Consider the following 12,249-nt stretch of genomic DNA (forward strand, 5'->3'; position numbering starts at 1 on the left):
TCCATTAATTAAACAGCTGCCATGGCTGCACCCCGCGGACAGCTAAACACCGCGTAACTGCTCTCTAACTCCCCACCAGTGCCAAAACCAGTACTACAGCTGTGCTAAAAAACATGCAGTTGTCAAAATACGTAGCTCCTACACGCCACCAAGCTTCCTGTACATAGAGCTGCAGGAAGGGGATTTTTTTTTTTGTAGGAAGCAAACTGAGGTCTCATGTTCTAAATGTAAAAAATTAAGTGCTCCTTTTTCTTACTGTAAATTGAAAATTTGGCTTCATAGCCCCTGTTATCATTAAGCAATATCTGTTGTTCGTACTAAACGCTACATAAACAAAAAAGGAGACATACTTTTGCAAATGAAAATAAAGCTATCTTACAGTACTATATCTGTAAATAAATATTCGCTTCTCACCAGAGTCCTTTATTGTCAATGCTAAACCTGTACTGGTGACTGAGAGAGGAGACAGCTGCCACAATATAAGAGCTGCCTTTTAACAGGATATTTATAGTGCAACCCAAAGACAACAATGAACTTCCTAATTACCTGAAGATGTATGTACTACCTGGGACAAAAAGGACCATGTGGTTTACGTGCCCAGTTATAATGACAGGTTTCTGATATCTTCCTTCCACCTGAACAAGCCCACAGCTCCCTGAGTGCTCACAGGGAACGAGGCAGGTGAGCTATCAGCGCTCAGGCCACAGCAAACACCCAGCCACCACACAGCACGGCGTAGCAATTTAGGAGGATGAGCCACAAGATTACCCACAATTCTTTCCCATGTCCCTGCACAAGAGTCTGGCCAGCAATAGCAGGAAACAGCACCCACAGACCAGCAGCAGCTCCAGCAATGGCCGATCCCTACCTTGTCAATACTGTGGGAGCACACAGGGGGCTGTAGCACAGGGTCCTGCGAGCGTGTTATCTGCTGTGGCTCTGTTCCCCTCTACAGAAGGGGAAAGTGGAAACAGACCCCACAGACAGCGTTGGTCATGGTGTGAGGTCAATGCTGTTAGACCAGCATTACCAGTCCACAGCTTTCCCCAGTGAAACCAAGACTGACATGTTCTGCTACCAAGCCTGCAGCTCTGCTAGGTCACAACCTGCTGTTGCAACATCACATCTTCCCGTGAGAAAGCCAGTAAGAGCCCACACAAGGCAGAAGCACTGCAGAAACTGAATGCCACAGGGCAGCACAGTGTCCCGTGTCCCCCTTACACATTTGGGAGGTACCTCTCTCCCCTGTCCCACTGTGATGCACTGGCATCTGGAGCTAGCAGTGTACAACCTCTGGGACATAGAGGAGACTGAGCTCTTCTCTGTCAGGGAAAGCAGGCAGGAGACCACCAGACCTGAGCCACCCTGCCTATTAGCAATCGGTACCAGGATGTCGTGGTTTTACCCCGGCTGAGAGCCGAGATCCATGCAGCTGCCTGCTCTTTAAAGGAAAAGAGCAGGGGGGGGGGGGTGGTGGTGAGGCGAGGGAAGGGAAAAGGAAGGGGCAAATAACAACCCCAAAACCAAGAAACCAAAAGCCCGTGGGTTTGGGATAAGGATAGTTTACTAAGATAGCAGAAAGATAAATTCTAACAATGCCAACAGGACTTTAGAGTGAAAAATACATTAAACTGTTGATACACAATGCAGTTTCTCACCGAACCCACAGCTCAGGCCGTGCCACCCAGAGCCGTCCCAGAACCCAACCGTCCCCCAAAAACCGCGTGTCCCGGAGCCGCCCCCTCCCCCTCCTATCAGCCCCCTTTATACTGAGCAGGATGGAATTGGCATGGAATAATCTCTTCGGCCCGTTTGGGTCACCTGTCCTGGCTTCGCCCCTCCTTTCTCATGAACAGAGAAATATGAAGAACTGAGAAAGTCCTTGACTGTCTGACAGCAACTAAAACCATCAGGCTGTTCTCAGCACTGCTCCCATTTTAACTCTCAAGCACAGCATTCCATCCACTGCTACAAATGAAGTTAACTCCATCCTGACCAAAACCAGGACACAGGAGCACGGGAAAAACACGAGAAGGGATTTCTTTGGCTAAGAAACAACCTCAAGCAGGACATCAGACAGAGCTTAGAAGGGAAGGAAAAATGATTGTGCAAAACAGAAATAGGCCTTAGAGATCAAGAAGTATAAAGATCAAACAGGTCTTAGCAGATTCTTCCCTTTGGTATGAAAGGCTACCTATATACACAAGCTACAAGCAAAGAAGTGAGATCACCCATGTGTTGGTTTACCCCTGCCTGGAGGTCAGACACCCACCAAAGCCACTCTGTCACTCCCCTTTACAGCTGGACAGGAGAGAAAATATATATTGAGAGGCTTAGGAGGCGAGATAAGGACAGGGAGAGATCATCCCATAATCAACATCATGGGCAAAAAATAGACTCAACATGCAATAAAGGAAAGAAAACTCTAATTTATGACACTGCCCTGCACACCCAGTGACACCAGCGTTGGATAATGAGAAGTGCAACCTGATCTTAAAGCACCTTCCACCACCCCTCCCTTCTCAGCAGACTTCTCTTTAATCATGATTTCACTCCCTTCTTCCCCCCCACTGTGGCACGGGGAGGGGCAGGGACTGGGGAAATGGGGGTTTCCGTCAGTTCCTCACAAGTTGGTTTCCTTCTTGGCTGGGGGGGGGGGGGGGTGAGGGGGGGGGCATTCATTCCACACCCTCCCCCTGCTGCAGCGTGGGGTCCCACCCACAGGAGACAGTCCTCCACAAACTTCTCCAACGTGACTCCTTTCCCACGGGGTTTCAGCTCTTCCCCAGCTGCCCTGGCACGGATCATGGCTATGGGTGCAGTCATGTATCATGTCTCTTATTCTCAGCCCTCCACAGAGTCACAAGCCCCCCGCCCCCCTCAGCAAAGCTGCTCCATCGCAGATCTCTCGCGCATCTCTGTCTCTCTCTGTCTCTCTCTGTCTCTCTCCGCGGGCTGCAGGTGCTGCCAGGGTCTCGCTCCAACGCAGGTCACACCATCTCCTGTCTGTCTGCACCTGCTCCAGCGTGGGGCCTCTCCATGGGCTGCAGGTGGAGTCTGGGCCTTTGCCATGGGCTGCGGGGACACACCTGCTCCACCATGGGTTTCTCCATGGGTTGCAGGGGTATCTTTCTTTCTGGCACCTGGGGTGCTTCCTCCCCTGCCCCCCCACTTCACTGTCCTTGGTGTGTGCAGTTTCTTATATCTTCTCACTCCCCTCTCTGGTGGCAAAATGCAGCTTATTCGTGGTTTTTTTTTCTCCTAAATGTGATTCACAGAAGCACTGTGACCATAACCAATTGGCTCAGCCTTGGTTAGCAGCAACTCTGGCCTTGAATCCGACAATATTTATTCTCTGGGGCTTGCAGAAAGCTTCTAGCTGCTTCTTGCAGAAGCCTACCCTGCAGCCCCTCCTTCTCCACCAGAACCCAGCCACACAAAACTGCGACAACTCAGGACAACAAAATTGTCTGGGTCTGTCCTAAACACTGCCTGATTATCTTGTCACAGCTTTCAGTAAGGATGAGGAACCCAAGAAGTCCAGAACTGTATAGGAATCGGCACATGAAATCTTACACCAGCAACAAGGACTTTAAATACATCAGCCAACATAGAACTGGGTGGCAAAGACCACCAAATGCAGTCCATTCTCTAGGATGGGGGAAGGAAGTGACAGATCTGGCCAGTAGCAGCTGTGCTATGCTTGGAGCTGAAAGATGTGCAGTTTCACAACACGTCTGAATAACGTTAAATGGGAGGGAACAAATAACGCTTCTCCTCACAGGAGCATTGCCTCACTAAGAAAACCACTTTTCCAGCCAAGGTGTCAGTAAAAGGACCTTTGGAGCAGCCTGCAAGTGGGACCACGCTCTGCAGAGGGACTGCTCAGCAGCACCCTCATCCCCAGGCCTAACCCAGCCAGAAAGCGGCCAGCAAGGAAGTGAGAAAACAGCCTGTAATTTGCACGGTGCTGCGTGGTGTCAGCTCTCAGGCTGAGGCAGCCTGGAGACTGCAGCAGCAGGGGAAAACACCAAGCCAACGTCACTGCTGCATGGCAGAGGTAATAAAATTGGGACTGGAAGGGAAAAAAGTGCTATAAGCAGCTGCAAGAGCCTATAGGGTGGCTGATGGGGAGCTGAGGGGGAGAGAAGAATGAAGATCCTGACCCAGCAGTGTCCAGGAATCAGAGAGGGACCCAAGAGCCCCAGCAGGTGACACGTAAGTTCTCCACAGCTAATATTTCATCATAGTTCTGCCTACCAGTAGCTGGTGTTGAGTTGCTCTGGTGTATCCTATGAAGCTGCCGAGCACAGCGAGCTGCTTTGTACCTGATGCCAGGGCTTGTCCTTCCCTTGAAGCCTCACTGGACTGATGGGAGCCATAGCTGCCCTGCTTTGGCCACTGCGGCACCAAGCTGTGGATGAGAAGCATCCCACTGGAGAGATGCTATGAGCTGAGCTCCCTGCAAGCTTGCCTTTGCCTGCCTACGGTTAATACCGGTAAGCGATTGCCTGGACATAGACAACAGGAGCGACCGGACGCTTGAGGGTGGTAAAAAGTGTTTTCTGTACAGTGGGGAAACTCTCACAGTCTCAGAAGCTGGATGAAAACTGAAGTAGTAACAAGGCCTGTGACATGCAAATGATGGTGGCTGGGGATCAGTGAGCCAGGTGTACTACTCAGTCAGTAATTACTTATGAGCAGCCACCAAGAAGCAGCCAGAAAAATGCAAAAGCAGCCCCTGGAAACTCCAGAGCAGTATTTAAACTAATCTCTATACTGACTACACACTGGCAAGGGATTATCTCAAGGCCTGGTTTGTAATAGGCAGATAATGCAGAAATACTCCTGCAGCTGCTCTAAGGTGACTTGGAAAGCGGGCAGGAGAAATGTGTTTGCCCAAGACAGCAATTCAAGGCTCTAACAGCAGGACCTTTGAGCTTGCTGATCAACTTGTCTGAGTTTTTCTTGCAAATGGGTTGCAATGGCCAGCCAAGGAGGAGACCCTGGCCAGCAGGCAACTGCAGACAGTCACAAAGTCAGCAGGTCACAGGGTCACGGTGCTACATTTTCTCAGAATTGTTGGCTGATGAGAGCTATGGAAGACAAGAGAATTGAGGTTTGATTCAGAGTGAAACCTTGCTACAATAATCACCGAACTGCCTGCAAACCACTTCCCTCCTATCTCCAACAGCTCTGTGAATGGGACTGGGGGCCTGCTGGAGATGGTCTGTCCTGGGCTCAACAGCGTGATGGCAGCTGGAAGTCCCTGCTCCAGCCCCAGCAGGAGTGGCAGTCTGGAAAGAAGACCACCTCAGGACCCTGAAGAGCCCCCTCCAACCAACGTGCACAGCCTTTTGGGCCAGGAAGGTCAATAAGCATTGCTCAGAGAGAGAGAGACATCAGGCACTGGAAAGTAAATGAAAGGAAAAACCCAAAGCCGCTCCATCGCTGCAGTGTGACATGTCAGACAAGCGTTTCACCTCACTGCAGGGCTACTACAGACTCCTCAGTCAACAGGGGGTGGTACCACTCATGCCAGTGGTGACACAGGAAGTTCAGCCCCAGAGAAATGCGTTGAGGAGTGGGAGTGCTGCTTCCTCCAGCACTTCTGGCGCCACAGCCACCAGCAAATGGTCATCGCAGGACACCTTGCTGGTCACCAGGCAGAAGCAGCACTGGGAGGGCTGATCGTGCCTCTGCCCCACACCGCAGCGGCTCTTGAGGAACACTCTCTTCGAGGACGGCGAGTGAGCAGGTAATTCCTCCTGGCTATTTGCTGACCCAGTTATTTGCACTCTGCAAGGCACTGCCTTTCCCCGGCCACGGTGGGACACCAAAATGGTCGTGGAGAAACTGAGAGCGGGCTGGAGGCTGTGTTTTTTTAAAGGCTTATTTAGACACTGGCCATATTTGGCATGTTTTTGGCTGTCTCAGCCTTTGTTAGATCTCCTCGTTGTCTCTTACGAACAGCCCTTATTTTTTTTTGAACTAATAACTCATTCCTCGTGTCCAGAGCACAGAGCTGCTGTAGGTATCAGCTGTAGCACATTTCCTCACCTCTGAAGAGATTTCCCAGCATGATTCCTCGGCAGCACAATTTTCAAAGCTCTCCAAGAGCTTCAGCTGCACACAGACGCTGCAGCACTGCCTCTGGTTTGCTCGCTCGGGATGCTTTTGAGCTCTGGGAATATGCCTCCATGGACCTATGTTCCCCTTGCAGGGAAAATCCAAAGATCTCTCAGACCTCTGGGGTCTGTCTACAAACAGTTGCACCTAGAAAATACTTCTGTATTAATTCCTCCAATGCAGGTTTAGGCATCCACTTTCCATTTATGTATGTGCTGTAACAGCTGACATAACCCCTAGCTTCAGGATACTTAGCTGATCTGAATCTGGCCAAAAACTGAGCCCAAACATTTTCCCCTGCTGCCCTCCACGAGCAGTTTTCCCTGCATGAGAACCCATGCTTTTCTATCTTCCACAAGTGATCGGGATTGGGCCTCCTCTTTCTGTTCTCACCGGGTGCCAAATAGACTGTTATGCCCTGCAGAGTCATCTCCAGTCTGGTTTTCACGGTTGGTAAATCCCTGAACTATCTGAATTAATCACCAATTCAGACGAAAGTCTAGCTTCTAAAAGGTTTCATCTGCTTTTGCAGGACTCTGCATCTTAATGCCCTCAAAATGAACCTCAGCAGTTGCAATATCACAGTCTATGAAAACCTTCCACTTTTCCAGCTGTGTATTTACATCCCAGTTTTGGTTTTGGGCATTTTGCTGAATGCTTTGGCGCTGCGGGTGTTCTGCTGCAAACTCAGAGAATGGACAGAAACCAGAGTGTACATGGTCAACTTGGCTCTGGCTGACTTCTTGCTGCTCTTTACTTTGCCTCTTAAAATTTTATCCCACTTCCATCAGCTGAAGGTAAATACATGGTGCCTGTTTCTGGAAGGCGGTTATTTCATCAACCGCTTAATGAGCATCGGTATCATCACTGCCATAGCAACTGACAGGTACCTGGCAATCAAGTACCCTTTGAAATCCAAGGTGCTGAGGTCTCCGCTGAAGGCAGGTTTTGCCTCTGTATTGCTCTGGATATTCATCATCGGTGTGATGTCCCTCATTAAAAAGTTAGAAGCCCGAGGACAAGATGAACTTTGTTTTGAAAAATCTTCTGTTAAGCCCTCAGTGATCACGCTGTGCGGTATAATCATAGGGTTTTTTATACCACTGATCATCTTGAGTTACTGCTCCGTACAAGTCATCGCAGAGCTCATGAGAAAGAAGAGCGAAAACTGTCACGAGGGAAAGTTAGTCATGAAGGCCATCTACATTGTGTCTGCAAACATGGCTGTGTTCATCATATGCTTTCTACCCCTCTACCTCGGGCATCTCCTTCGCTTTATAGTGGAGGCCAGCAGCTCCAACTGCTCTGTGATACAGACGGTTAACAATTTTGTTCACTTCGCCTCGGTCCTTGCAAACATGAACTGCTGCCTCGATGCTATTTGTTACTACTTTGTCAACAAGGAATTTAAGGAAGCATCTCCCAAGCTGGCAAAGTCCAAACTTGAAGCCAACGAAGAAAATGAAACTCAGTTCCCATGTGTGACACCGTAGTGCAAACACACACCCAGCTCACATTCTACACCCGCTACGTTCCAGTTCAGCGCCATCGCAAGCACAGGCCTTCACCCTTTCTGAGAGCAGGATGGAGGGACCTTCTGCTCATGGGAAGAATTCAGACACGTGAAAGTTAGCCCTGGTTCAGACAACCACACCAGTCCAGATCCTGACGTAAAGATCTAGGTTGCCACTAATATGTGTGCCTTACACATGTTGGAGTAAAGTAATAGCTTCCCCCTGCAGAGACCACCTTCCATTTTCCCAGAAAACACAGAACAAGACCACCCAGTTGTATAGGGGATTTTTGTCCCTCCTCACCATCTTGGATCGCTTTTTATGCAGCTGTAGCCATGACAAAGACACAGAGGTTACTGCAAATACTAAAAAAGATAAAACAAGTCTAAGTGAAACCTCTGCAGGAGAAGAAAGGATGATTTTATGTGTCACAAACGTCACCTTCTTTGGTAATATTGCACAGTCATAATAGCAGAGGCAGATTTAGCCTGCTTCAGACAAGCTTACAGCACTGTTTAGACTACACACCAGCTACAAAACGGTTATCAGTCGCAATACAAGGTCAGAAGAAGTTGCAATTGCTTCTACTGAGGGAAAATTTTACATAAAAACTGTTTGTGTACTGGCATTAAAGCTCCTATCCAAAGACTTAGCATGGTGGGAACAAAGACTTCGTATCAGGGGTCTATTCAACCTTAGAATGTAAAGGACTGCCTAAAGAAAGTGGCAGTAAGTTATTCCAAAGTATCTAATATAAATAAAGTCATGTTACTGGCACAGAGTGCAGTCTCTTCATGGGTTACATGGAAAAGGTGGGGGGATTGGGTGGTACGGGATGTCCTCTGCTGTCTGTCCCCAGAAGGGACAGCTCATCTCCCTGGCTGTCCAAGGAAGGGGCAAGGGGTATGAGCTGCAAACCAGACTGGGATTTTCAAAGGCAGAACAGTGCATCCCACCCTGCGATGCATGTACCACCAACGGCTAAGTAGGTAAATCTGCTAACCAGCTTCTTTGTAACCATGGGCCCACATGCCCTGGGATGGGAGGTACCTCTGCCCACGCATCCAAAGCCTGGGCTTGGCTTTCGTCTGCCTGCATGTGCTGCCACCTCAGCTGCCTTACAGCCCCATGTCCCACTCAGCCTCTGCATCTCCTACTCAAAACACATGCTAAAAGGAAGAAACTCCATAAAGTGAGACCAGCAGGCAACCATTGAGCAGAGCTGTCTATCCACAGGCCCAGCAAAGCCCACAACACACACACAGAACAGTAGCAAAGCCCTCCCAGCCTCTCACGGGGCTGTGGACTTCCCACCGTGCTTGCCTGTGATTCAGGCAGAAATGGGGAAACCTGCTCTATCAACATCAAAAAGTGAGAGCAGGACCTGGCCTTCATTCACTAGACAGTGGGGTCAGGGAGTAGGAGAGGCTCTGGTTGCAGACAACCTTTTAAGGAGGTCGGTTTCTCCCCTCTTCTACCCCTACATGTTCTTTGAAGATATCAAAGCAGCAACACACGGCGCAGTGCATGCAGAGCCGGGTATCTCCTTCCTGCTCAGCCCGAGGTGCAGCACCGCGCTGACAGTGATTTCTCACTGCTCAGCTGGGCTCACGTTTTGCCTTCCCCAGCCCTTGTGTGCGGATGGGTCTCCTGCATCACCCCAGTAACACGTGCGCCTCTGTGTCTTTATTTTGATGCGCTGCTCCCAAGTAAAGCAAAGCATAGCTTTAAGATCTCCCCTCGATACGGGATGAGAGCACTGTGATTGAGAGATTACCCGATTGCTAGTGTGTTTACTCTGTGCCTCCAGCCTCACCAGAGCTCACCTCCTGCACAAACCAGACTTACATTCTAGATGGGCAGGGGAAGAAAAAATACTTCTCCCTCACTAACCACTAATTAATGGGTGGAGAAGGTAGAACACTGCCAACAAATAAACTTTTTCTGAGCAGATCTTCTAAGCCATTTCATTTTGAGTAACACCCCTTCCTCTAGCAGCCATTTGCAGAGAAATATGTACCATGAACACCTGGCCCAAGATGGCCAAGCTTTCTCACCACAGAAACCTCATACCAAAGCATCTCTATGGCAATGATTCCTCAGGGGCTCACTGATGTTTGGAGGGGGAGGGAGGCTCAGGGAGGCTGGGGAAGAGACGGTTGGGTTGTGCCAGCTCAGGATGGTGCTGGGCAGGGAGTGCAAGGATAGGCCTCACTGCAGCAGCTCCTAATGGCTGCCCCAGAGGCAGCAAACTGTGTTCTACCCCTTTAACATAGGGCCAAAACCTCTGTTTGAGGTTTGAGCAGGATCTATTAAAATTTCACCGTTTCAGCAGGGTCTATTCAAACACAGGGCAGGCAAGGATTCAGATGCACCGGGGCTGAAAGTGGCACAAGGACCAAGGACACCCCCCCCCCCCCCCCCCCAGGCTCCCCAGCCAGAAATTATGATTATGAAATTATGATTATCTAGATTATGGTGTTCTGCTTACTCAGGTTTGGGGTTTTGTGGAGGTTTCTGCACCTGGAGCTTTGGGGATGATTTAGAAGAAATGTTCTCTAAATTCATAACCTATCTGGCCAAGCTCTGTCACACCATGCAGAAAAGAGCTAGGAGACAAATTAAGCAGTGAGGAGGCAGCAGCAATCTACAGTAGCAGACACTTCTGGTGGGCTCTGTAACCTCTAGTAGACAAGGGGGATCCGAGCCCTTCCAAACAAGACACTGATTCTTGCACCACTGCCTGGAAGGCAGACAGCCCCCACTGCACTCTCAGACAGACTGTAACTACGCAGGGAGAGCAGGCCTTGCCTGGCTTGCTTTCATCTTGCTGCAAAACCCTTGCTATCTCATCACATCCACCCAGCTTTCAAATACAGGCAACATCATCTCTTTAGCGTAGGACCTGCTCTGTCATTCAGACTTCCGAGATTTCTCTGGAGCCAAGTCTGGACAAAGTCTGCCTCACGTTTTCCAAGTGCTGAGGGCGCAGGTGGGCAGAGGGCTGTCCACAGAAGCTATCTCCTGCCATGCATGACCACATCCTTGCCCTCCCCGCAGCTGCAGAACATGAGTGTGCACAAACATCTCGCGCTGGCATCTCTCACATGCTATTAATTCTAATTCTTTGAACTGATGGCAGAGCTGACACAGCCACTTTGATACCCTTGACAGGCACTGAACGGGCTTGTAACAAAACCAGATCCCTTGAAAGGACAAGTGGAGCTGCTGTAGGGCACTGGAGGTACCTGCAGCAGTGGGACAGAGACCCAGAGTGTATGATCACATCCAAGCCTCCCTCTGACCTCCTTATTGTTGCTCACAGAGCTCTGGAAATGTCTCTCAAGTTTTCTTGCTTGGGGCTTTCCATTTACTGTCAGTGTCACATTTCAATGAACCCTGCTGCCAACTACCGAAACAAGGAAGATGACTGAAAAATGAGAGTTCAGCTGTATGTCAGATAGGAGGGGGAAAGTGTGAAAGCTGTCACCAAAAAACTGTGATATACCTCAAAGGTTCTTGAAAATAAATTGAAAAATCAGGGTGGCTCGTTATCGTTAGCTTGAGATAGAAGCATTCCCATGGCTCTCAGCTTCTGAGTGAAGGCTTGGAAGCATCACCGAGTCACTGCAGTGGGATGACCTGTCATGTGCAGGCACTGTGCACATCAGCTGGGGACAGCATCCGACACCCAGCATTCCTCATCCTCAAAGGTGCTAAAGGGCTCCAGTATCTGCAACCCTATCCATCAGAAACCCCAGCAGCAATCTGCTAGCAGCTTTAGTAACGTCAGAAGTAAAATGGGAATTTTGTCTGCTGGCATTTTTCTACCAAAATAAACATTTCACATTTCAACCTTTCTGGCCCTTGACTTTCAAGCCAGGCTCCTTGCTTTGGTTCAGTAAAAATGTGCCAGAGATATTTCAAGCCTGACTTTTATCAGCCTCAAAATTGCTAGAGCACATCTGTAGGACATTTTCACCAAGTCACCTTGCAATAACTAGGGGCCAAAGGACCAGATTTTCTCAGCACCCATCAGAGACTCAGCATCATGTCTCCACCACAGAGATGCCACATTGCAGAAGGGCAGGGCACTGTCACGCACACCCCATGTGGGTCACACAGCTCTTCCACGTTGCTGCAGCTATTTCATGACCCGCTCACGTTATCATGTTTACACTTCTGCCTGTCACAAAGGCCATTAAATAATTTCTTCTGAGAAGAGCCACGGGTGGTGGAGGGGAGGGGACAACACAACCTCATCTGGTTTCAGGGCAGAAAGGCAGACGGGACAGTTAGTTACTTGCTAGCCACTGCAGGCAAGGCAGGGCAGTGCAGGCAGAAGGAGATCCTTGTTTAAGTTACCATTTCATGGTAAGTTACATGTTTTACTGCTGCTCACTTCCTTTCCCTGAGGTCATTCTGGTGAATGGAAGAATTCTGCTGACACTCGATACCTGTCTACTTGGCCCAATGGCAACCGGGTAATCATGAAAAATTAAGCCCTTTATTTTATCACTTCAAGGCTGTTCCCTTTCATGCTCTGGGCATATCAGACTTGAGTGGCATTGAACACATCCCTGGAGTTGCCTCCCAGTCCCTGCTG

At 49.4% G+C, this 12,249-nt stretch overlaps 1 protein-coding gene across 1 annotated transcript; it reads left to right on the top strand.

Moving 5' to 3' along the window:
• Positions 1 to 6,686: 6,686 nt before the first annotated feature.
• LOC311194093 (G-protein coupled receptor 35-like) lies at positions 6,687 to 7,623 on the top strand (the record flags this gene model as incomplete). The annotated part of the gene is made up of 1 exon (XM_084267115.1): positions 6,687 to 7,623. One exon carries the CDS (start codon positions 6,687 to 6,689, stop codon positions 7,620 to 7,622), a length of 936 nt encoding a protein of 311 aa, XP_084123241.1. The 3' UTR covers position 7,623.
• Between the last annotated feature and the right edge of the window lie 4,626 nt (positions 7,624 to 12,249).

This window comes from Gallinula chloropus, assembly GCF_964237585.1.
Source record: "Gallinula chloropus genome assembly, chromosome: 8".
NCBI classification, from domain to species: Eukaryota; Metazoa; Chordata; class Aves; order Gruiformes; family Rallidae; genus Gallinula; species Gallinula chloropus.